The 25,627-nt window shown below is 47.7% G+C and overlaps 2 protein-coding genes across 4 annotated transcripts in view; one reads left to right on the forward strand and one right to left on the reverse strand.

Annotated features, from left to right (window-relative positions):
- Positions 1-179: 179 nt before the first annotated feature.
- Positions 180-18,076, forward strand: GSG1 (germ cell associated 1). The gene is given in 7 exon segments (XM_073223877.1): positions 180-3,191; positions 12,437-12,758; positions 13,977-14,147; positions 14,829-14,984; positions 15,619-15,730; positions 17,672-17,916; positions 17,919-18,076. Coding segments are annotated over 7 exon segments (1,101 nt in total). The 5' UTR covers positions 180-3,143; the 3' UTR covers positions 17,966-18,076.
- Positions 18,077-18,794: 718 nt separating this feature from the next.
- Positions 18,795-25,627, reverse strand: part of FAM234B (family with sequence similarity 234 member B) — a 35,594-nt gene continuing 28,761 nt past the window's right edge. For 2 of the 3 annotated variants that reach the window (XM_017649594.3, XM_017649610.3), the window contains exons 11-13: positions 23,570-23,687; positions 21,897-22,117; positions 18,795-21,372 (exon numbers count right to left, since the gene is read on the reverse strand). In XM_017649594.3, coding sequence (XP_017505083.3) covers positions 21,897-22,117; positions 23,570-23,687 — 339 coding nt within the window. In that variant the 3' untranslated portion in view covers positions 18,795-21,372. The remainder of the gene's footprint in view (positions 21,373-21,896; positions 22,118-23,569; positions 23,688-25,627) is intronic. The other variant, XM_017649603.3, reaches the window with a different exon arrangement.

A 25,627-nucleotide genomic window follows, 5' to 3' on the forward strand; every position in this document is an offset into this window, starting at 1 on the left:
GTTCTTTCTTTTGCTTCTCCCCCACCCCCTAACTGTGGTTGTAGTTTTATCTGAAATACAATTGGGTTCATTTGTTTCAGTCTGTTTTGTTTTAGGATTTTCTCCCCCTTCCCATCTTGTTACAATTTTGATTTTGAATATGTAGAACACCAACATGCTTCCAAAAGTCAAAACTATACAAAAAATATTCTCAAAGAAGTGTCACTCTCTCCTGAATTACCCCTAGCTGCTCCCTCCAGTAAGTATTCAATTCACTGCTTGCTCATTTCTATTTCTTGTGCTTCTTTTGGTAACAATAAGCAGACACATGTATGTTTTATTTCCCCCAGCTTTCTTACCCAAAGGATAGCACTCTATGTATCTTCTTTTGCACTCCCATTTTTCCAGTTAATATTTCCTGGAAATCATTCCACGTAAGTTCATAGAAATGCCTTTTTGTTTTGTGTTTTATTTTTGATACAGCTTCACAGTTCCATTGTGTGTAGGTACTATAAATCTCCTAGTCTTAGAGATTCAGGTAGTTTCCCATATTTTACAATTACAAATAACACTGCAATGACTAACTTTGTGCACATATGTTTTTATACTATTGGAAGTATATCTTCAGGGTAAATTTTTAGAAATAGATTTCTGTGACCAAAGGATAAAGCACGTGTACTTTTATTAAGTATTGCCAGACCATCCTCCACAGGGCTGGTTCCCACCAGCGATGAATGAGAATGCCTATTTTCCCTCCTCAAAGGAGTATATTGTCAAGCTTTTTAATTTTGCCAATCTGACAATAAGGATATCTTACTGTAATTTTAATTTATATTACTTTTACTGTGATGTAAAACATCTTTTCATTTATTTATAGTCATTTTTTGTCTCTTTTCATGAATTGCCTGTCTCTGAATTTTGCCTCTTTATAGGAATTTTGGTCTCTTCTCCCCCTTAATTTCTAAAAGTTCTTTTTATATGAGGGATATTAGCCTTTCATCTATCATATGCATCACAAATATTCCCAGTTAGTGATTTGCTTTATTTTGTTTCTGGTGATTTTTGCCATGAAGGTTTTTATTTAATGTAGTGAAATTTATCACTCATTTCTTATCTAGTATCTGGATTTTTAGTCATAGTTAGAAAGCCCTTATGTATATCCAGTTGCAGAGGAATTTTCCCATCTTTCTTCTAATTCTTGTTTCATTTCATTTTTAACATTCAGACCTCTAGTCCAGTTGCAGTTCATTCCTGTACATGGTATAAAAAAATAAACGTGCTTCATATTTTTCTAAATGGCTATCCAGTTTATCCCAGTGCCATTTGTTATAAAGATCATCTTTGCCCCAGTGATTAAAGATCTCTCCTCTGTGCTATACTGGATGTCTTTATGTCACTGTTTATTTCTGGACTTTCTCTTCGAATCCAATGGTCTGTCTGTCTAGTCACGCACCAGTACCACATTGTTTTTATTCTAGAACCTTTGTAGAATGCCTCAGTATCTTTTAGGGCTGGTCCCCTCTCAGAGCTCTTTCTTTCCAATGTTCTCCTAACTAGTCTTGTGCATTTGTTTACCGACATGAATTTGAATATTAATTTGCTCTGCTCTTTAAAAATGCTCATTGTTATTTGTATTGGGGTTACAGTAAATTCATAAATTAACCTGGGGAGAACTGTTTTCTTGAGCAAGTTGAAGCATGCCAAGAGCAAGCCATATTACTCCTTCTGTTCAAGTTATTGGTACTTTTAGATCTGATGTTCTCTCTTAGACACTTAGGTATCTTCAGTCATTAAATAAAATTAACAAATATTTACTGGACAGCTGTTATGCCCTCAGCACTATATTAAATACTACAGAAGTAAAGAAATACATTCTATCCTCAAGCAGCTTAGAATTTCATGAGAGCAACAGACTAACACACCCAAAGCAAAGCAAGCAGAGCAAGACCCCATGGAAAGAAGCCCCCTACCATTTGGCCAGACCCTACATGCTAGGCAAGCTCAGAGGAAGGGGACAGAAAGGAAAGCTAGAATAACCAGGGAAGCTTTGGGCTGAACTGAGACAGGAATCACGTGCCTTGGAGGCTATGGAGGATTTAGGCGGGTTGGCAAGGAAGAGGGGCAGGCAGGTAGAAGCTCAGAGGTAAACTGAGCATGACAGGCTCACGGGGCAGAAAGCCCACAGCTGGACTCAGTTGGAATACTGGAGACGGCACCATTCCTCTTTTCAAGTCTCAGAGTTATGTCTCAGTGTTAATAGCTCCCAAATCCTCCTTTCAATTTAATACATTTCCTTAGTGAACATCTACTGGGTTTCCAGATACTAGTTTTTTAGAATGGTAATTTCTGTACATCATTACCTTTTCTGGGAATGGTCTAGGGCTGTGCCATCCAACAGGGTAGCTACTATCCACATGTGGCTATTGTGCCTTTGTGACCAGTGCAAGTGAGAACTAAATTTCTCTTTTTATTTTGCTTTAATCTAGATCATTAAAATGGAATCAGTGTAAAATATTTTTCATTTGAACCTAACTTCTTTGTTTTGGTGAGGAAAACAAACTAAAAAAAAAAACAACTAAAGTAAAAAAAAGTACTTTTACTTTAACTATAGCACTGTAAGTTATTGTTGTATTGTGGTGTGTGTGTCTATTGTCCCTTTTTTAATATGACAACATTACATGGCTTATGTTGTACAGCACTGGTCCTAGAGCCTTACAACTCAGTGTGGTCTAGTCAGCATCACATGGGAGCTATCCCTGACCTTCAGAATCTGCTAGGCTACTAAGATCCCCAGGTAATTCTTACGCACAGTAATAGAAACACTGATCTGGATGACTGAGAAGCAACCAGGCCTCTGGTAGCACCCCAGAGTGGCCCCTGTCCTCCTGGGGATGAGGAGAGGAGCGGGGACAGTAGCAGGGTGATGCCTGCCTGCCACTGTGATGTCACAGAGTAAACCCCATGCGCCAGCCAGCCCCACCCAGACTGGTATCCTGGCTTCAGGGCATCCTTTCCATCCTCTCCAGTCCACCTCACACCACCTTACCCCTCTGCTGGCAAGAGGGCACCTGATTCACCATCACGCCAGGTATTCACTCCACGCAACTAATTAAGACACAGCAGAGAGAAACAGAAACATCTTTGCCTCAGATCTTCAGAAGTGTATGAGCAGTCTCTCTCAACTGATTCAAAATGCTTTCCTCACCCAGAAGGTAGGTTGATTTCTAAAACATCTCATAAATTTCTCAGGTGTAGTACCCTTAATGTTGGATTATAATACAGGTCATACAAATTCATCGTTTATGTCACATACTCATAAGAAGCTTCAGAACATACTGTAGGATTATACAACAAGGAATAAAAATTGTTATTCAAGGCCAGTTTTTAGGGATAAACCCAGTGAGATCCATACCTTGACCTCGTGCTTTTTCATCTTCTTCCATTGTATCTTTCATTTCTTCTTCCTTTGCCTCTCCATCTTTTCCTCTCTGCTCCCAGGTCTGCTTAGAGCACTCTAGCTCTTCTTCTTTCCCTCCATCTATATGCTTCCTGTTGCCAAAATCTGGCTCCTGGTGAAAGGCCCAGGGCTGGTGGCAATGACAGAGACGTGTATCACTCCAGAGAACTGAAAGAGCAGATATCAAGTTCTCTGCAAGAGAATGGCGAGGCTTCCGTGTGGCCCTGCCGAAAGCCGGCCCCGATCTAGAATCTGCCAGAACTAGGGCGGCCAGCACAAGCCCAGGCTCTTCCTGATCTCAGAGAGTCTCGAGAACCTGCCCAGATACTGTCAGGCCCAGGAAGACCCTCACAGAGAGCAGAGATGCCTTGGCTTGTCAAGCAGCTGAAGTGAGGGAGCTCCGAAGAAAGGAAAGGATAAGACCTCGGAAAGGGACCCTTCTCGGACTGCAGAGAAGAGCTGGCGGTTCCGAAGAGCATCCAGAGTATGAGCTCAGCCAGTGTCCCTAGTTCAGACGCAGGCCACAGTGAACAGGCCACAAATAGGGGAACCCTCAGAAGTGGACTGGAACACATAGAAAAAGCCAGCCAGTGTAAATTGTACTTATTTTTATTATTGGCTTATGACGGAACGTGGGAGAGCATTTATCAGAAAGTATCTGTGAAGTTTAAAGTACAGTTAATCCATTTCCTCATTCCACAATCTGGCCGGCAATCCGCGTGTTTTGTTAAGGGCAGCCTGGCCACGAATCAGGAGGTTTTGAACACTGACTCTACCACTTTGTAGCATTGTGGCCTAGAGGAAGGCCAACGCTGCGAACGTTTCCTCGGTCTAGAATGGAGGGGCCGCCACTCCTCCAGCTGGTTGTGAGAATTAGTGAGATGTTGAAGAGTCGAGCCAGTTTTCTCGATAATGGATCCCTTCCCCTTCCACTTGCGGCCTTCACAGCACCCCGGTGCGAGCCACCCCATTCTCCTAATCTACCTCTGCGGAAACAATCGCCCAGGGAGGCTGTGTAACCTGGGCACAATCAGTCTGGCCGCAGGTAGAGTCGCGAGTAGAACTTGGATCTGCTGAGGGTTTGTGGTTCCGAAGTTTCACCTCCTGTTCCACGAAATGGGGCAGAGACAGAGGCTTACTTTGCAACAGGCGCCAGGGCCCAGTACCGTCCGCGGAGGGGCAAGGGCCGGGGTGACGGCTGGTTGGCCTCCTCAGCAGCCCGGCACCTCCTGCCCCTCGGCCTAGGCCTACAGGCCTGGCTGGGAGGCCTCTCTCGGCCCGCGGGCCTCCGCACTCCCCGCGGCTGGGCCTCGCGCGGGCTGCAAGCAGGTGCGCCCGGCCCACTCGGGGCCCACGCGTCGGCGCCCTCGGCCCGGCCCTCTCCGCGGGCGCCCGCCGCTCCTCCCCAGCGGGAGGGCCTCGGACGCGGCTCGCGGCGGGGGCGGGAGGCGGCCGAGAGGGAGCACGGGCCCCAGCGCCGCGCCCAGCCGCTCCGGAAGTCCCAGGCCCGGGGCCGCGGGGTGGGGCCTCGCCCTGCGATCCCTACGCGCTCGGGCCCGTCGCCGTGGCAACGCGCGCCCGCTGCTAGGCGACCGGGCCGCCGTAGTAAACCGAGGGCGGGGGTGTTACTACTCGGGGGAGGGTCTGCGGGGAGCTGCAGTGGACTCGGCCTGGGCGGCGCGGGCGCGGAAGCGAGCAGGAAAAGAAGGGACGAGGGGTCACGAGGAATGGAAATGCGCCCCTGCTCTGTCCGCCGGCGGCCGCGCCCTAAGCTCCCAGCAGGTCTCCGTCTGCAGCTCCCACCCGCCCATCCGCGGGCCTCGAGCCCCCAGCCCAGCGGGCCCCGAGGGTGGGTCACCCGCGTGAGCGATTGCCCCACAGGATGTGCAGATGTGGCTGCGGCTCTGATTCACTCCAGCTGCTTGGGGCATGCAAGAAAGGCGGCTTCCTCTCCTGGAAATGACTGCATTAGCAAAAGCTCTCAAACAATTCCATTAAAAGCGGAAAGGGAAAGGCGGCAGAGAGGAGAGGCTTAAAATGTTTTTTTCTTTAGTCCTTCCCGCTGAACATACGTAAAAGTGTTCCCAGATCTCGGGACCCATTTTAGAAAGACAAGAGTCATTTTTATTCTGAGCATTTGGGGCCACTTAAACCCCAAATGTGGACATTAAACGTGGTGACCGTTGCGATTTACCGAAGCTGGGAAATCCCAGACCTGAGTGTCTTATAGTGATGTTAATATTTTGGACACTCAAGAGTGGGCATTTTGGTGGCATTACACTTCCCTTCCGGGCTGGGAACATCCACATCAAAATGTCCTTTGTGAAGACCTTGAGTATCTTAATCAGTGAGTGAGTCAAATATGAGGTATGGAAATAAAAGCTGTAAGGCTGCAAAATCCCAGGTGGTTCACCATATATCATCCGAGAGGCTTTAATCAGTAGGGAATCACTGAGCTTGGGAAAGGACATAACATTTCTATCTGTCATGGGCTTCGGAGCATTCCTTTTGTACCCTGGACTCTGTGAACTGAAGATAATACACATTGATGAGATCATTACTGTTCTGTAGGGTTTGCTCATCAAAAAGCAGGAATGTTTCCACAGGTGGGCGGAAATGTATTGGCAGAGGATCTGTTCGATGAAACTATGGGTGCATCTGAGTGGAAAGGCATAGGGCGTGTCTGTAGACCTGTTGTGGGCCCTCTTTTTAGCTTCTCACCACTCTCGTGTGTGAATCAGGAAGATTCATGTGTCCTTCAGCAGTAGAAGGCTGTTTGAACACTTCTTTATTCTCATATTCACCCATAGGCTTCCTAATTGTATTCATGAGCCTGGTTTCCATTACAAACTTCATTCATTCATGGATGCCGGACAGTGCTAGGCTAGAATGAATAAAATGCAGTTGCTACTATATCTAGCAACTTAACGTCAAGCGAGCATATTATGAGTTGTATGAGAGAGGCATATAGTGGGATGTACAAAACAGAGCCAGGACATGTGGATAAAGCCAGTGACCACAGAAATATTTACAATCCACTCCAGCTTTTTGTCTTCTGAGTAGGAGAAAGGAGTTCATTAATAGGGTGTGGGTCAGAAATCCGACTCCTGGGAGGACAGAGATACTACTACCAGAGAGGGCAAATGAATCTTTCTTGGGAGGAGATGCCCATATGGATGCCTTAGTCCTAGGCTTTGACATTAGAGAGGTGGTGTGCTGTGCAATCTTCTCTGGCTCAGCATTCTTACCCATTGTTAATTTACAAAGTTCGTTTACAAAGTTTGTGTGAGTGTCCCAAAACCCTGGTTCCTTTTTATGTGTACCTAGTAAATATGATGCTGTACAGTGCAGGTAACCAAGGACCTTAGCAAATACAGGTCAGTCCCAACCCTTGGCGTCACGATGTCATAAATGTTCAGTCGCAGATATATCCCCTCGGGGATGATCCTGAGATGGTAACAGTCCAACAAACCAAAGTTAAATACTGTTTTGAGATGTGTAATCTTTGTCTTTGAAGCTGACTCATGAGCTTCTGAACCTAACCTAATTATATTTATGTTGCCTTGACTAGCAATTACCTTTTCTGTTCTGAGAGGAAAGAGAACAAGAAAATATTAACATGCCTAAGTTAAAATGAAAGAAAGTGAGTGGAATGCTGGGCTCTGATTTTTGTGGCCAGGCAGAGAAACTCATGTTTTAACAAAAAGAGGAAATTAGCCATTATGGCCCAGGAACCTTTGGGTCGGGGGGTTCTCAAGATTTGTCACAGTTAGTAATGAGACAGCCAGACCGACAGCCAAGCCACACAAAATGCACAGCCTCTTCAGGGGTAGATTCAGGCTTTGGGGAAGGCCTAAAATAATATGATTTTGGAGGCCTTTTTTAAGAAAAACAATACAAAATGACACAATTAGGTAAGAGGGTGTTGGAAGGGGCCTGAATAAGTGGGGGAACCACAAAGCTGAAGTTTTATTAGCTTCACTTTACTCTGCTTCCACCTCTAGGCCTCCTCCCGTAACCCCCTTGAAGAGTGTGCCGCTCCCAACCCCTTTTCCCTGGAGAAGGCAGATTTCAGGCTATTAAGGCATTAGGGGGTGCGGTTTATGAGCAGAGGCAATAAAAACCAAAGACATAAGACGGTGCCAAATGGTGACTCAAGTGGGATATGAGAAGTATCTGCAAATATCTGAAGGGTGTGAGCACAGAGAAGGGGAAAGAATTGTTCCCTGTTCTGGGGTGAAAAGGGAATGATCAGATTTGGTAAAGAAAAATGTGCCGCAGACTCCTCAGGAAGCATTGGCTGGCTGTATTTTCTGATACTGTGGAGTTGTATTTCCCATGGGAAGTATTTGAGGATCTATTGAGTCACTGAAAACTGAACTTGGCCACAAAAAATGTGCTACAGGAAACAATCCGACAAGACGCTCTCAAGGGAGCGGCTGGATACCCCCAGAGTTCATCCTGAACCCTGAATTCCAGAAGGCTGACACAGGGTTTTCTACAGATTAGTGTGTGGGGAGGTGGCCCAAGGTAGAAAAAAAAAACAGGGAGGAGCCGCCCCCGCCGCTCCCGGCGAGCTGCCGGGAGGGCAGGCTGGTGCCTGTCGAGGAAAAATGTAAGGAGACAGCGCCACCCAGCGGTGCGGTGAGACCTGTAGCCAGGAAACCAACGGCCCCTCCACCGGTGACAGGCGACCACAGAATACTGTCATGGTGGATACAGGGTCCTTGGGTGTTGCGGGAACCACACCTGGCGGAGAGTGCAGGTGTGACAAGTGGGCCGTTACTAGCAGTCAGAGAAGAGGAGAGACTGTATTGATGAGGTGACAGAGAAGCGAGATGCAAAGAAACTCCTTTGGCTAGAATGTGGACATGTCCAAACCCCTTGGAGAGGAGACTGCCTTTGATGCCCTCCAGTACCTGCACAAACACAGAAAGGGAAAACCGTGCCCCAGAGGCTGGCCCATCTGGAAGAGGTGGGGGAAGGAAAGGGCAGGGTAATGGTGGGCTTTTTGACTTACTGTAAGCCCAAAGTTTGTCAAGCAGGTGTTATTTTATGGTACATTAAATCCCTGGCTATGTATTTTTCAGTCTGTTCGTCTTTTTACATGTTGTTAGGTTGGAGTGGTGATTCCCAAGCTCCTTACCCGGGGAACCAGAAACCGGAAGTCCATCTGGAGTATACACTGAGAGCTTTGTAAAACTACAGATTCCTGGGCCCCACCCCAGAACCACCATGGAATCTCAGGATGGGGCCCGGGAATCTGCCTATTTTCCAAAGTTTCAGAGATTGTTCTGATAGGAGTCAGAGCTGAGAACTGCTGCTCTTGAATAAAGAAGAGAGTTTGAGGACTTTACCATCAAAACGAATCATTGGAATGGAATATGGGAAGTGTTAGGAGAAGGTTGCAGCGCGACAAGGACAGAGGGAAGGAACTGTTCTTAGGGAGGAAAGAAACATTTTCAAAGAACGAGTGGCTTTTACACTGGTCTTGATTAGAGGCAGATCACCCAGGTAAAAAGAGATTGAAGACATTCCAGGTAGAAGGAAGAGCATATGCAAAGGCGCAGAGGATGAAAGCCAAGGGGTGCTTAGGGATTTACAGGCAGTTGCTTGCACCCTTGTCCCAATTAGTACAATTTCTGAAGACAGAAAGAACAACTTGTACTTCTAGATGGTTGGTGGGAAGAAGATTCTTCGTCAACTCCTTACTGATGTGTCAAATTACTTTTTTTAAGTTTTCAAAACACTTTCATAGAGAGAATTTTTATTCCTCTGCCTGAAGGTTGGAAAAGAAATGGTATTTAGCCATAGCATCGCAGACCCCGGAATGCATTTCTCTACAATCCTACTCCATCAGCATCCTCAACCCCATCCCACCCCACACTCTGTGCTCAAGCATCGCATGTGGAGGGATGTTACTAATCCTGGCTTATGATGCTAACTGGAGCATGTAGCCCACCTATGACACACATGGAAGCTATTTCATACCCATGGCTCTACGAGGCCCTGACATTGCAGATGACAGAGCTTATTAAAGGGATGGAAGACCCTACACAAGAGAATGGGAACTTTCACGGTAATGGTGACCCTGTAATATTTTCTGTGTCTGCCATAAAATCAAGCCCACCCCTTCACACCAGATATCTAGGGAATGGCAGTTAGATGGAAACTAAGTCATCATTTATTCCTTAAACTTCTGTCTGTGAATACAGGTCCTTTCTTCTTTGTGCCTAACTAATGCCAGATCTTCATGGGCAGAACAACTGGGCCCTGATTATAATGCCAATTATTAAATGCCCAAGTTCCCTGCAGGGCAACATTTAATCATGAGGCCCTCCAAAAAGTATGAGCTAGAAGGGGAGGGATTGGAGAAGGAAAGGTGGGGGAAGGCAGTTTTCATTCTTGCAACTTTAAACCAAAGGGATTTGGAGCTCAGACAGCATCCTTCAGTCCTTCTGGACAAGCTGCGAGATGCTGACCATGGCCAAGGTAACCAGCTTCCTTCTCTTATTGCTCAAAGCATACATTCCACAGCTATTTTGCACCTGATTCTTTTAAAAGGTGTGCCTGTCTATGTTAAGCCTATGCTAATTCTGAGGTTTTCTGTTAGCCTATGCTGATGAAAGAATTTGTGACATTAAATGTTCCCGTATACATCCTAATGATCTGAGCCTGAGTGCCAGGGAAGCCACTCTTTGTCCCTTTCCTAGAGAGTAAAGTCACCTTGGCATGGGGCTTGTCAGCATATGCAAAGGTGTAACTTTTCTCAGGCTGCCACTTCTTCATGATCACCTTAAGGAAAGCATTGCAAAATTAGATTTGTGGTTCCAGTTCAAGAGGTGTCTGGATCCTGGAGAAAAAAAAAAGGCATGTTTAGGGGAAGAAATAAAATGTGATGAAGGGCACGGTCCTATAGGTGTTGATAATTCTTGAATGAGGCTCCTTGTATCTGTCCATGGTGGGTCTCCTGGAAGCAGCTTCTTTGAGCTTTGTTCCAACTCTTTTTCATCCTTTGCTTCTCAAATCACTTCTTCCTTAAACTGTCACCTCAGTGCCACAAAGTAGTTGTACTATGGTGTGGAGTTCATTCTTATTTCTGAATAACCTGTAGAATAAATTACAAATATGTGTGACTTCAAATGGATTGAGAGTAGAGTTAAAGTCTGATGTGATGTGATAGTAGATAAATTTCCAAGCCATGTAAGACTGAAACTAAAGTTGCCGCAAAATGTACAATTGCTTAAATCCTTAGTTAATTTAAGTCTTTGATACAGAAATAATTAATGCCTATGTTTCACCTAAAAGTCCATTTCCTGGTCAAGCAATGGATAGAAAAATGATTATAAAAGATAACTCAAAAGTAACAGAACAATGACTAAACCAACAGGATTTTCATAACTAAAAACAAGATGAAATGTTCTTTTTGGAGATGGGGGTGATATATGATTCCAATATCTGGCAATATGAGATCTTTCCTCCTTCCAGACGTGTAGGTTTTCAGTCTACCAAAATCACTCAGAGTCTTGAATGGACTGACAACTCTTGGTGGATTTAATTTGTTGAGAGCTTTTTAAAAAAATCATATTAGCAGATTGCTTTCCAGAAGCTGTGCTGTCATGTTTTATATACTGATTTATATATACATATGAACCTTGCAATATTTCTTATTGCCATAAATAACATGCACTTTGTCGAGGTATGCACTGTTTTAGTCCCTGGAAATTCTGAAGAACTGCTATAATTCTATGACAAAGTTCTCTGTTAAAGGTAGAAAATGTTAAGCTAGAGATGATGAAAAAGGCAGATTTATGAGCCCGTCCCATTTAGCTATGGTCTTATTTACATCTTTTAAGCTAAGCAGATTTAGGTCTGATTAATTCTGATATGAGAGGTCTCCTGGAAAGCTCAAGGGGGGTTACTTTAAGAAGGGTCTGTCAGCATCTAAGTATGGGCTGCTTTTCCATTCAGTATGTATTAATGTAACAATATAAACTACTCCATAACACAGGTGCTAGACCTGTCAGATTTCTTCATTTTTCTAAATCAAATTAAATCTGGCTTCTGAGCCACCATTCAGCAAAGTCAAAGCATCTAACATTGGTCATTTTTCAGCTGGCCCACCTCTACTCTTAGGCTAGAAATGACAAGGTCAGGGCCTTCAGCCAGAGCCACACGAGCCGCACAGAACTTTCTGCTGCCACTCGCTGAGTCCCCACTGGGCGTCAGGCTCTGCTTTGTACCAAGCTGTGAAGATGTCACTGCACTCCCAGGGTTCCTCAACCGGCCAAGGGCAACCTCCCTGTGGGTCCGTGGCCATGACACTTCATGTCCACACCACCACCTCCTGTTTGCAACTCTGTCATTTCAGAGGCAGTGAAAGGAAGCTGGAGCCAGATTGTCACCTCTCTCAGCACCTGTAGCCCCATCTCCTCTCTAGGGGTTCAATGTCCCACATCCCAGTTGGTCCACTGACTTCTTTAATCCTCGAGACCCCAAAGCCTCTCTCTGCTCGCCCCAGGGCATGATCCAGTTAACACTGGTTGCTAGGACATAATCCCCCTTTCCGCCTCTTGGTCTATAAGGCAAGGAGAGGACACCAAAAACACATTGCAACAAAAATATCTCAATAGTTCGGTGCTCCTACCTCTCAGTGAAGACAAAAACAAAAATAATTACCAGCAGGGCATTTAGAGTGCTGACAATTCTTTTTTCTCTACCTGATACATACTAGCCTAGTGGCCAAATCACATTCTGACAGGTCATTTTCTGATGCTTATTCAGATCATCCTCAGTGAGAATCTGAGTAAGGCCCAGCTTGAAAAACATCATCACTGTGGTGCCTTTTCCAGGCACACGATTCCTTGGAGAAAACTCTGAGCAGCTGGTAGTGCCCATCATGAGGGAGGAGTGGGCTGGAGATTAGGGAGCCCCCAGGAGGGGTGACTGATCTCTGAGGAGGCTCTGAAATCAGGCCCCCCACTTCTTCGTTTGTTACAGGTGGAGCACCCAAAGGGCTTCTCTGGCCAACGGGCAATTGTGTCTGCCATCCTCAGCGTGCTGTCACTCAACCTCCCCACAGCACCCCTGCTCAGTGACTGCTGGCTTTTGGGCACACAGAAGGTGCCCAAGCCCCTGTGCGGGAAGGGCCTGGCAACCAAGTGCCTTGATATTCCGATGCCCTCGGATGGGGATAGCACCAGCACATCATCCCAGGAGGTGGTGCAACATGGCAGCCGAGAGACTAGGAATGGCCACCTTTCCCCCCACACCTTCTGGAGGGGCATGTGGCTGTCCTGTGAGGAAATCATGGAAGAACCAGGTAGCCACCTCACCCCAGCTGCCTGAATTTTTCTCCCCAAGAGATCTTACACAGGCAAGAACTCGTGGGAAGTATATGGCATTCTCCCACACCCCAGTGGGCCCCGCCCCCAGGCTCGGCATCACTCCCCTCAGTGTTGTGTCTCTTCTCCATAGGACTCCCTTCTGATAAAATCAAAAGTCCATCTGGCTTGTCTTCTCCTGACTGACTGGTAGATGTGCTGGTTTAAACTAGCATTACCCTTATAGGGTTTCACTTAGACTTTTAACATTTTGAGAGTTTCCCTTTATTGAGCTAGCATTAGAGACAAAACGAGGAGAGATGAATATTATAGAAAAAGCCCTGGCTGTGCCTAGCTGTGTCCTTATAGAACAGCTTCATTTCTACAGGCCTTGGTTTTCTCATTTGTGAGATGAAAGGATCAGACCTTTAAACCCCTTCCTCCCCTCAAAAAGCGTTTTCTTATTCCAAATATTATTGTTGCACTTTAAAAGGTAGGGGAACAGAAGCCCAAAGAGGGTAACTAGATCAGGTAAGGACGCCCTTAAAGAGCTGAAGACAGACCCTCTCTGGTCGTCTGCCTCTCCGCACATGTGGCAAAGTGGGCCCTGTGTCACACGCAGTAGGTAACTTGCAGTCCTCAGCTTAGGAGCAGGTGCACTGAGGAAACCCCTCCTTCCTGCCCAAAGCACTCAAAGGTCATCTCTGGTGGTGAAGTTTTTCTAAAGCCCAGAATCCTGTACAATTTGTGATCTGCTACTTCTTCCGATTTGGGCTAAGGGGAAAAGGAGATGGAATAGGAATATAAGTATGTGGGTATTTGCCCTGATATTTATTATTGTGCTACTTAGCACAGGTCCAAACCCAGTCCTAGAAACAAGTTGCAGCCATTCAGACCAGTGGTAGGGCACCAGCAATGGGCATTGCCTGACACCAGGATCATTCTCTTCCTGACGCGGGAAGCGGAACCGTTTCCCTGTGTGGGCACGCCCAGGGGAACTTCTTCACCATCAGGAGTTGAGAGAGAAATTAATCTTGGATGACTCATGCCTCTGCGGCTCATCCCTGCACACATTGTTTACTGCTTTCAGCGAGAGATCTATTACCTGCCTTCTGCATGCTGGGCAGGCGCGGTGTTTGGGGATGGGGATGGGGATGGGAAGTTTGCATCCTTTCTGAGGAAGCTGTCCATGCAGTCACACCTTACCTGTGTTCCAGCAGCCAGGTGCCGAAGTTCCATTGAACTCAGACCACCAACCGAGAGAGATGAGAAAGGACTGCTGGGATTTGCCACGGTGCAAGGCCCATGTCACCCCATTCTCCGACGTGGAGAGAAGTGGTTGAGGGAGAAGACTCTCCTCCCACACCCTCCCTCGGGGCTTGTGGCAAGTATGTGGGTTTGATAACACATTTGGTCACCACGGAGTTGGGCCTCGGATCTAAACAGTTCTGTGATCTGCTTTTCCTCTGAGCCCCACGGGGTGACACACATTCCCTCCCGAGCTCTCATTCCTATACAGAAATGCCAAAAAAAAGGAACAGCAGGGACAAAGAAAATTCACAGACTGAAAACCACCAACAGCTCTAAGCCACTCTTGTTGCCAAGTAACCATGTTGAAAATCTCGGGTTTTCCTTCCCCCACCCCGCAATAATTTGTTTTGTAAAATAGAAGGGACTGAAGGAGGGAGGGATGGAAGGGAGGGGTAAGGAAATGAAACAAAACTGCTTGTTCCAAAATGAGAGAAGGAACAAGAGAAGCAAAAGAATAAATAGCAAAGTTATGTCCCTGCAAGGCTTCACGAAAAGTGGGTGATTTCTTCTCCAATCTCCCGAACGGTATTTACAGTCAATCAAGTTTACTTGATAACACGGTGGGTACCGAGCAGAGAGAGAGCTGTGGGGGGTGATAACAGAGAACCCCCAGTTAAGGGATGCTCCTGGCTGGGCTCAGCTTTGTGTCCTTCCCCGTTTCTCTGATGTCACGAGGCTGTTCACGTCTGACCTCCTCCTTCGGGTTTGTTGGGTTCTTTGGCTGTTCACGTGAGGGCTTTTCCTCCGGTTTCTGACAGAGACCCTGTGGTTATCGCTGGGAGCCCCGTTCGCATACATTGGACTTGAATTCATCAGTTTCCTCCTGCTACTCACGGACCTCCTCCTGTTCACTGGGAACACAGGCTTCGGCCTCAAGCTGAGCACCTTGGCCACCGTTTCCTCCATCTCGGCAGGTAAGCACTTCCGAAGTTGGAGAGGAGGGTGGGTGTCCTCCGGGCCTTTGAGGCACCAGCCGGAAGGCATGAGTAACTGTCCCGAGTGGGGGAAGAAGACCGTGTGAAGAATGGACACTTAGGAGAGGCAGTATGAGTGTCTTTACGTGGAATAATGTGAAATTTTATATTAGGTCATTAGGTACTCTGCAAAATGATCTATCTCTAGGTTCTTTTTATTTGTACATTTTCTCAGTATGTGAAATGCAGTTGGTTTTCTTTTCAGTTGTGACATACACACAACTTTTTAAGACTGTTGGAGAAAGAGATGCATACAACAGCAAGCATGAAGTTCACGTTAAGGGAAAGGGTGGGAAGTAAGGAGGCGGCAGCCCCTAGGGCAGCCTTGACCCAGACACTTTTCCCATCACTCTAAACCTAAAGTCTGGGACAACCCATTGCAAAGTCAGGCCTTCAAGAAGAAGCCCCCATCGCAGACTCGTCTCCCTGGAAATGCGGTGGCACAGGGGTGACGAAGCACCTCGACATGGTCTGAACCTTGTGCACAATGAGGAGGCTGCTCCAAAATCACATTCCCTGTAGATGACAATGCCAGCCTTTCTCTGAGGGCGCTGCCCTCCTGTCCCCTCTGTAGGCCTTCTGGGGATGGTGGCCCATGTGATGTATTCACAAGTCTTCCAGGCAACTGCCAACTTGGGTCCAGAAGACTGGAGGCCACATGCTTGGAATTATGGCTGGGCCTTCCAGTAAGTGCTTGCCATCTCCTGAACCTTTCAGCCCCTTCTTCAGCCAACCTTCATTAGATTCTCGGCCCTCAACCAGATGCTTGCTCTGTGTCCTCCTGCCTTCCCTTCATCCCACATCCCAGGAGTCTGTCAGTCAAAGGACAGACCATCAGGCCACACCCATTCTTTCCCCTGCTTCAGAGAAAGTACCAAGAGAATCCCTCTGGCTTGTCTGTCAGGACGTCTCACCATCCAGCTTCTCTGCTGTAGCAGTTGCTTCCCGGCCACATGTGTGCGCTGCTCCTGGGGAAATCGTGAGACTGATTTAGTACAGCTTATGGAAATGATGCTCTGTATTTTATGTGTTTTATGATTCAAGGAATTGGAGGACAGGGAAATGGAGAGAATTTGCCTTAAAATTTAGATTCAATTCCGTTCCCTTAGAATGGCTTACTTTTCTCCTATAATGAAGAGGGACTGCCTCCTACCTCCACTCCTAATCTACTAAATGGTGTTAGAAATCAAACTTCCCCTACCATTCTCTAACCCTTAAGGAACTATGGGGTCAGTCATTTTGGATTTCCCTTAGAGAAACCATAACAAACACATACATTCAAAGCAAGCTCCGCTTTCTCTCCTGAGGAACACTCACTCTCCTCACTGAGTAGGTGCCAATTTGGTCTGACATCAACTGTCTGGGTAAGTGCTATGTTCTTTAACAGTCTGAAAGTCATAGTGCTGGGCTGGAGTTTCCTTGCTAAAGGAGGCAGTAAGGAAACCTATATATGTCTGTGATGAGATCAGATCCCCTTTTCTCAGGATGTAATATGTGCTGTTTGATTCAGGGGTCTTTGGTCTACCAGCCACAGCATCTGTTGAGCTTACTCTCCAGACCCATGTTTCTCACCTGTTGTCTCTCTTCTCAAGTCATTCTTGCCATTGCAATGGCAGTGCTCAGACAACGAATCTCCCGTCTGCAGCCTCCCCAGCCTGAGTATTTAGTATGTCAGAGGCAACAGACAGGAACATGCAATGCCAGCCTGTGGCCGGGCTGTACCCACCACTGGACCTCATGGAACCCCTCATTTACCTCACACAACTTCTGGTTTCCTGGGCTTCCCAGAATCACGGGAAGATTTAGGGGGATTTAGAAAGTGTTTTGACTTTCCAAGTTTTTAAGAATGTGTTTGATATAGTTCCCTGGTATCTTTTTTGTTGAATCTATCCTGCTTCTCTTATCTCCAACCTCTCTTCCATCCATTATAAACTCCCGTAAGCTGAGAACCACATTGTTTTCATAAGTAAATCCCACTAGTGCAACCTCTAATACCTCCAGACTTGTAGAGACATTTCCTGAATGACTCTGAGGCTCAACTTTGTGACCCTAAGCCTGCTAAGCTTAGGCCAAGGGGGATGGAGGAGGGAGGATCATTCCCCGAATCTGAGTGAAGGAAAATCTCGGGCAGTGTGTGTGTGTGTCAAGGGTACGGAGAGCTGTAGTCCACGGGCTATGTTCACGCCGCACCGCTGAGTGACAGGCCTACAGGAGTTTGGAGATTATACTGGGATAACTGCACCTTGGGAAACGGGAGTCCAAAAACCAGTGTGTGTGTGTTTATATACATGTATAAAATAGGCACAGCAGGTATAACACAGCATGACACCAAGAAACTATTCAATTCAGGGAAACCGAATCCATTAACTCCTCGTCTGATTTTACCACTGTTTGAGTCATTCTCTTTTACTATGAAACATTCGGGCCGGGCCTTCCTAAGATGACCGCATTAAGTCCTCTCACCCAGCTCTTTGCCTGCACCACTGAGGAAGGCAGCACACTCAGCTCCTAAAATCCCTGACGGGCATCAGTCTCCTTTACTAACAGGAAGGGATTATGGTATTTTTCTTTCAACCCTGTAAGAATATCAGATTCTTACTGCCCGATTTTTCTGTGTTTGTCCCTAGCCTGGCCTGGGTTTCCCTCATTTGCTGCCTGCCATCGGCTGTCACTACCTTCAACATCCACACCAGGCTGGTGCCGGAGCTCAAGTGCAAACACAGGAAGAGCTTCAGAGGAAACCCCAGCTGCCTACCCCCCCACCAGCAGCTGTCCTGCCCAGCCCACCCCCGTGGGCCCTGTGACCAGCTACACCAGTGCCCCCCAGTCAGCCTATACACTGTCTCTGACCGGGCTGACTTCTACTCAGAGCTACACGGAAGGGATTTCAGCAAGGCACCAGCCAGGGTCGAAAAGAGTAGGCGGCTGAGTCATCTGCAGAGAACTGTGTTAGGTGTAAGTGGGTTTGCAGAGCAGGATGAGCCCGACCTTACATGTTTGTTCTCAACATGAGCTGACACCAAACTCTGTCTCTTGTGCATGGTTTTTGGAGGTCATCTTAAAGGTCGCCCAAAGGGGTGCATGCTGGGGTGCCATGGCTTGCTTTTCCTTTACAGCTCCGTCGGGCATCACCACCCCCCACCTCACACATTCAGAATTCCCTTCTCTCCCTTACTGATTGCTTGTTATGTGCCAGGATCTGGGCTAACCAGTGGTGATAGAAAGAGAAGTAAAATACAGTGCCCGCCCTTTAGTGGCTTATCAGTGTGGTCCTCTGCCTGGGACCTGGAGGCATGGAGGCGGGCAGGTCAGCAGTGGGGACTGCAGCTCAGCTGGCCACGGTGCACTGGGACTTTCCTCAAGTCACAGAATGGATGACGAGGCACTGGTGGGAGCTGTGACGTGGAGGACAGAGGTCCTCCACACTATTAGAGAGCCCTGCACTCACACTACAGGGGCCTAATGGAAGTCTGATTGAATATTATCCAGGACACCACTGGGAGACTAGCACACATGAGCAGGCTCCTACGACATGCAGGGACAGGTCTGCCAGAAACGGCCCAGGAGGTTATTCAGAGAGGACTATGGTTCCTCCCTGGAGACCCACAGGGAGACCTCCCTGGCCATCAGGCAGTGGCACACACACAGTCCTCTCTGGATCCACCTTCTCATCCATCCACTGGCCCTTGCTTGTCTATAAAGAAAACAAACCATTCTTGATGCCGAAGAAGAATGACAACGACACACTGCTATGTTTCCCACACGGAGTTATTTATTTTGTAACAATTCACATTTGAAATAGTGCTTCCTGACAGCACCCCAGCTGGCCCTTCTTTCACGTGGGCAATAAGGACAGCAGTTCACATTCAGGGGGGTTGGTAGGGCCATGCCTCACGAGAAGGTGAGTGCAGACCATCTCGGGGATGGGGAGAATGATGTCCAGAGTAGAGGGGTTCAGAAGGGAAGGAAACAGGAGAGGTTCGGAGGAGGAAGACCCTTGAATTTGCAGACATCATCACTATTCCTAAATAGTGGTCATATAGGCTTTGTGGGCAACCCCATGCTGGCAGTGGGGGGAAAGAGGAGCACCTCCCATCTCAGATGTCTGGTTGGGTGACTGCCTCGGAAGAGAAGGAAGTTTAGGGACACGTTTGACAGGAGACCAGCACCCACACCCGTCACATGAAGCTTTGTCCATCTGCATTTACACCCTCTGCACTGGCTGCAAGAGGAAGAAGAAACCCGGAGCTTGCACCCTGTTTAGTAACGAGGGAGCAAACTTATCACGGTCCAAAAAATCTGCTAGGTCAGTGTGCAGACGCACCATGAAGATCGGAGGAACACCATGTTCTTCCGACTTCCTCTTATGTATGTTTCTGGGACTCACCCAGCATAAATACAGTCTTCTGCCCAAAACAACCCTCCCAGACCAGTTCTCCAGTAAACAACTTTGCATTTTACTCCTGCCTGAAGTGGCTGGCTTCCCCGAAAGGCTCAACCTGGAAGAGCACCAGGCTTAGACCTAGCTGGCTCAGCCCAGGCCGCAGGACCACCACCCAAGTTGTAGGTGTTCAGGCGACTATAAATGAGTCCTTAGAATTCTCTACTAGACCCAACTAGACCCCAGGCTCTTCTACCCACGTAGATTCACTAGGAGTGAATCTGGAATCATCCCTGTACTCCTGGGGATCCTCACGTTGTTCCCCAGGTTTACAATAAGCTGGACTCACACATGCCTTCTGAAGTGTTCAAACCTAATTTGCTTGCAGGGCCTTGAAGCAGGGGGTTGACCAGAACACGATGGGGCCGATCTGCAGGCAGCTGCTGCCGACCTTCTGTCATGTCATGATGCCTCCCGGTGGGCAACTGAGAAACACCCTTTCAATCTGGGATCCCCAGTTTTCTGTAATCTCTAACTTTTCTGGAATCCCTTTATTAACACAAGCTAAGAAGATACAGGCTCAAGTAAAACCTGAGCTGTACTCACGGATGATCTTTTGAAATTATTCAATAAGAAAAGCAGTTCTCCCCCAGCTAATGTGGGATCTTCTGCTATATAAACAATGACCTAGAAGCTTAGGAGAGAACTTGATAGAAATAACACATTTATATAGCAGAAGGGAGAAGCAAGCACTGGAGAAGATCCCAGAGAACTTAACCAGTTATAAAAGCTATAGTATTTACATAGGAATTTTCTCAAAAGACAATGCTTCAAAGGCTCTGCAAGGAAGGAGGTGAGCAGGGCAAAATGGCTGCATACCAGAATCAAGAAGTAAAGCCCAGAAATAGCTCTGCTCTCATGAGGGCAAAGCAGAAATGTCCCTGAAAAGGGGGGCAACAGGAGAGGCAGAAAGAAGGCCGCCCAGCAGGAGGGAAGCTGAAAGCGAAGCAGAGGTGAAGCCAGGTAAGGGAGTCGCCTCGGTCCTTCCTGACTCTGGCTACCCTGCGCATTGAGGCCGCCACTCACACGTAAGCCCTCTGAAGGTTCTGCAGTAAAAATGGCCATGACGGGCAGAATGATCAAAACCACGGAACCCATGGGCCTGGGCGGCAGCGGGCCGTGGACACCACTTGTTCCCCTTCTGATAGGAACATGGTTACTCTGTGGTCACTGCCTATGTAGAGATGGAAGATATGAGAGGACAGGACACCTGAGACAAGAAAGGACAGTGGTGGGTGGCTGACTCAGTCTCCCCCTCTCAGGCTTTCTCACTGCTGCTGAGCTGGAAGAGGCCAAGGCAGAGGTGGGGAGAGAATAAGGACAGAAAGGAGTGGCCTCAAAAACAGAGGCAGGCGATCTGGATGTCTCAAATGACCCAACAAACCAGACGTATTTCAGAATAAGAAACTGGGTCCCTGGAGCTTAGAACACATCTAGAAAATATTACATCGTAACACTAAAAAATATACGACGTGGCATAAGGCAAAACAAAATGTTCCAGTGAAGAACTTTCACTGGATTTCCCAGTTTAAGTTTATAAATTAGACATACAAAAAAGTAAAACACTTCTCAGATTCACATTTCCAAACTGTCTACACAGAGTGCCGAGAGGGGGTCAATGCAGGGACCGGAAGGCAGGTAAGAGACCCCAGGCACCGGGGCTGTGCTGTCCAAGCACGCAAAGCGCCTTCCCACGTGCCGCAATCACGCAGAGGTGGGGAAATGAGGTGGAGTCTTCCTTCTCTCCAAAGAACGGCTTTACACTGACAGGAGAGAGTGGCCCTCTGTTCACTTCTTCTGAAACGGATAACTTCCATCGTCTACATCTAGGCAGAAACGTACACGGATCCATGACTCACTTCTTCATGGCAGAGAAGAGGAGGGAACCTAAAGGGCAGAAGAGTCCTCTTTTCCTGCCCTTCTGACTGGCCCCAACCCCCCAGTTCACAAGTGTCCCTCCAGAAAGGCACAGAGGCTTCACCTTCTGCCACGCTAAGCTCCTGAACACTGAACTAGACCACACTGTTTGGGCAGGGCGGGGAGGAGCCCTCTGAGCACGGTGATGCTGTGCAGTGTGTAACTGCCACAAGCCCTGCAGGACATTAGCCCAGCAGCTCCCACCCAGGAAATACCAGAAGGATTTCCACCCCCTCAGTCCCTAGGACAGAAACTATGCCTCTGCATTTCCAAGGGTCCCCCCAGGGGAAGCAGTACCAGTTCCAGCTGAAAACAACTCCCTAACAGCCCTGAAGCACCTTTAGAAACAGCCTGGGTTCAAAGCAACTGTTTCTAAATTCTGAGCTACTCGTGACAGCTCCCACTCTCCCTGCATCTAAAGAACAAAGTTGGACTAGGTAATCCTTGTTCTAAACCTCAGTAGTGACCAAATATTTCTTTCAGAAGCCATTCACCTAATAGGGAGAATCAACAAACTTTATCCTAGAGAGGAATCTTCGCAGCTCCCCACGGCCAATTTTGGGGGTGGTGTCCTTTAGCTGGACCATCTGGCCCTCCATCAGTGCCCACCGGAGACTGAGCTTGCTGACCACCAGGGGTGCCGGACGGCCTTCGGAGCTTGGCCCTGTTCTCCTCGTAACATAAAAGGCATCTTTCCAGAGGTCGTTAATTCCAACTGAGGCAGGACAAAAAGAAGGGCGGTTAACAATAGAAAACTTTAGCTAACAAGAGATTGGTTTGCTTCAGCAACTAGATTCATTCATTATTTACTCCTTCATTAACTCAGACAAGAAGTTTCCTAAGCACCTAATAAATGCAAGGCCCTGAGCTAGGCAGACAGTAGGTGCACAGTGTGAATGACTAGATGTCAGCAAAGCAGTCTTTGTACTTTTCCTTCTCCGAAGCTGCTTCTAAGACCTAAATCAGGAAATGAGAGGATTTGCCAATTATAGTGACAGTTTGGTAGGAAAGTGACCACAGACTAGAAATTCTGGGAATTCCTAGGTTGCCAGGATATGGTCACATAAGCTATTTACCCAGCCAGTGTTCATTTTGCCTCATCTCTACAACAGGTGTCATCACAAAAATGGCCTAATTCTTAATTACGATTATTTAATGTGCACTGAATAATATTTTATGCTAGTATTGAAATACAGCTGGTTTAGATCCAATCCCAGGACTCTGCAAGCTGACACCACCCCTCCCCGCCCCCCACCACACACAGAGCCAGGGGACAGGTGTGCATCTAGGTTCCAGATCAGCTGTTCTTCCCAGTGTATCCCAATAAACAGAGAAGCACAAACACTAGCTTCAACTTCAAAGCAAATGAGTCTGTAAGTAGAGAGCAAGTGTTTGAATGGCAAAAGAATATGGGAGGAAGTGGCTGTGTAGTCTTCCTTTTCCACACCCCCTCCAGGAACAGCAGATGCCCTGAGGTCAGGGGGAGGCAGGAGCTCAGAGTGGGGGACCGTCAGATGCTTCCAGACTAAGCAGGGCACAGTGGCTGAGCTCCTAGAGCTTTCCTTTCCTGAACTGTAGATCCATAGTATATGATTCAAATTTTGCTATACAAAATTATTTAGGTACAAGTGTAAAGTAGAATACTTCCCAAATATCAGCTGTGGTGAGGAGTTTTTCTCCTGGCTGCCATTTCTGTGAAATGGGCATATTTACTTTCACTGTTCAGAAGAAAGTCCACTGATATTAAACCAATGCTGGAAAAAACAGCCTTTCTCCATCATATCCCTCACAGAAATTCCAAGTCCTAAGCAACTAGAGAGTCAAAAAACTAGTCTTATCTGTAAGCACAGCACCTGGCACAGTGCCTGGCATATAGCTGATGCTCAACTAGTATCTGCTGAATGAGTAGCTGCACGAATCATTACCATCTTGGGAGCAGTCAGAAATGGGCCATGCTTCCCCCTCAGGGTCCTCCCTCTGTGGGCCTCACTCCCTCCCCAGAGGGGGCACTCAGGCCACGGCCCGGGCACACGGACACCAGGAAAAAAGCACAGGAGCGGCTCAGCACACACCCTTCCCTTGACAGGACAAGGGCGTCCTGATGCACAGCCAGTACAGCCTCTCCCTTCATCTGTGTCCACGGCCCCCCATGGTCACTGGGACTTACCTTCTGAGGCTGTGACTGTGCCCGTGGCATTGGCCAGATCCAGAAGGATGGAGGGGAACGCAGGATGCAGGAGGTACAGGTGGTGAAGGCTGCGTGGCTCGGGGCCCAGGATGATGTCCTGACCATGAGAAGCCAAGAGGAGGAGCAGAGGTCAGTCTACAAGCCCACACGCGATGGCCCTCGGATGAAGAGGGTGGGGGACACAGAGGTGACAGCTGATTCCTCCCAGATGCTGAGACATGACCCCAGTGACAAGGACATGTTTGAGAGAAATTCCCATACACAGGAGACATATTTCAAAGGGCTCAAAACACTGACTAATCACTAACTTTTTAAAACCATTACAGGTACAAAATGGTTTTTCCATTATAAGCAAAAAAAGAAAAAAAGGGAAGAAAAAAATGTGTGTGCCTTGGGGAGCAATCTGACGTGAGCCCCCCAGCCTCTGCCCCGGGGGTTTCGGAACACTGGTCCACCCGCGCAGGAGCTGGGCTCCGTGGAGTCAGAATCTATGCATGAAAACAGCAAGCCAGACAGTTCCTCTCACTGGCTATTAAAGCCAACTGCAAGTATTGGGCTAAAATTACAAAACCCTTACCAGTTCATGGCATAAAGAACATTGACGAGACAGGAGTAAATCACTAACTATAAAACAAAATTCCCGGGTCTAAGTGCTGGTCCCCAAAGTCCTCGCGGAGACGGGCAGCACACTGCAGCTTCCCCTGCCACAACTCGGAGGGCTCCGGGCGGGTCTGGCATTCAGCACACACACGTGGGGCCCAAAGGTCCTTAAAGCACAGAAACTCCATCTGCTAGTAAACGGCTGCTCTGCCAGCTGTCAAGTCTGCCCCTCTGCCGCTGGGACTGTCTTGGGGAGGAGATGGAAGCCCGGAGGGGGGTCACTCTTCCTTCCCTAATCTTAGCACAGGAGGCAGCCCCCTAAAGAGGAGAAACACGGGCAGGAAGACCACAGCCTCACTCCCACCACATGCCCACAATGCGGAAGAGGGCATTTTCCACACACCTTCAGGGCCAGGCATGAGGGGACGGCCCTCTAGTTCAGCTAACATGGCAAGAAAACAGCCAAACTCCTTCCCCAGGGCCTGCGGAGCCCCAGGTCTTACACCATTTAACCACCACCTTTTGTAGCCTTCTCCTACAATGTTTACCGCCCACCCCCTGCTTCAGCAATGTCTGCTTGTTGCGTACACACACGCTTCACTTTACTCTACCCTTTGCCAAACCTAGTTCCCTTGGACTGTCTGACTCTCCTCTTCAGCCCATTTCCACACAATAAAACCCTTCTCATCCTTAGGTCCCCAACTTGAATACCCCCCTTTCATGAAAAGCTCCCTAATTGCCCCCACAAAATTAATATCCCCCTTCTTGGGTGCTTCCATCTAAACTTCTTATGTGTACTTGTATTATAGCATTTGTAACACGCCTTTGTTTTGTGGTTATAGTCACTTACATTTGAGAGTCATCTGGTCCAATCTCCCCATTTCATTAAATGAGGAAACCAGGAAGTTAAAATGTTAGGTAAATTGCCTACAGTCACATGTTAGGGCATGGCAGAATTAGGGCTATAATCCCAATTTTAAGTAACTCTGATCTTCAACATGAGGGAATATATTGGCACCTTTATTAACGGGCAAAGAGCACAAGGCTCCAAAAGGTTCAGTGACTTGTCAGAGAGCTAGGGCTGATGAACTCAGGACTCCCCTCCTCCGGGCTCCCCCATCACTCGGGACCACCTATCTCCTCCTCTAGGGGACCAGCACTGTTTCCAGGTTATCCTTAGGTCCCTACAGAGAACACAGGTGCCTGGCACATAGTAGGTGCTGGTCAAGGTGTGTTAACTGAACTAAATCAGGGTGGGTCTTACCAAAAACTCTTGGGGAACTACTGTAGGTGGCACCCTGCCTCATCAACCACCCCCAGAAAAACCCCAGAATGGCACTTACGACTGTAACACCTGCCTTCTTTGCATCGGACCTGCTCTCCCATCGTTCCCCCAGGGGCTCTCAGCTTCAGCCTGGCCACCGTCCTCCCACTGCG

This window comes from Manis javanica, chromosome 15 (assembly GCF_040802235.1).
Source record: "Manis javanica isolate MJ-LG chromosome 15, MJ_LKY, whole genome shotgun sequence".
NCBI classification, from domain to species: Eukaryota; Metazoa; Chordata; class Mammalia; order Pholidota; family Manidae; genus Manis; species Manis javanica.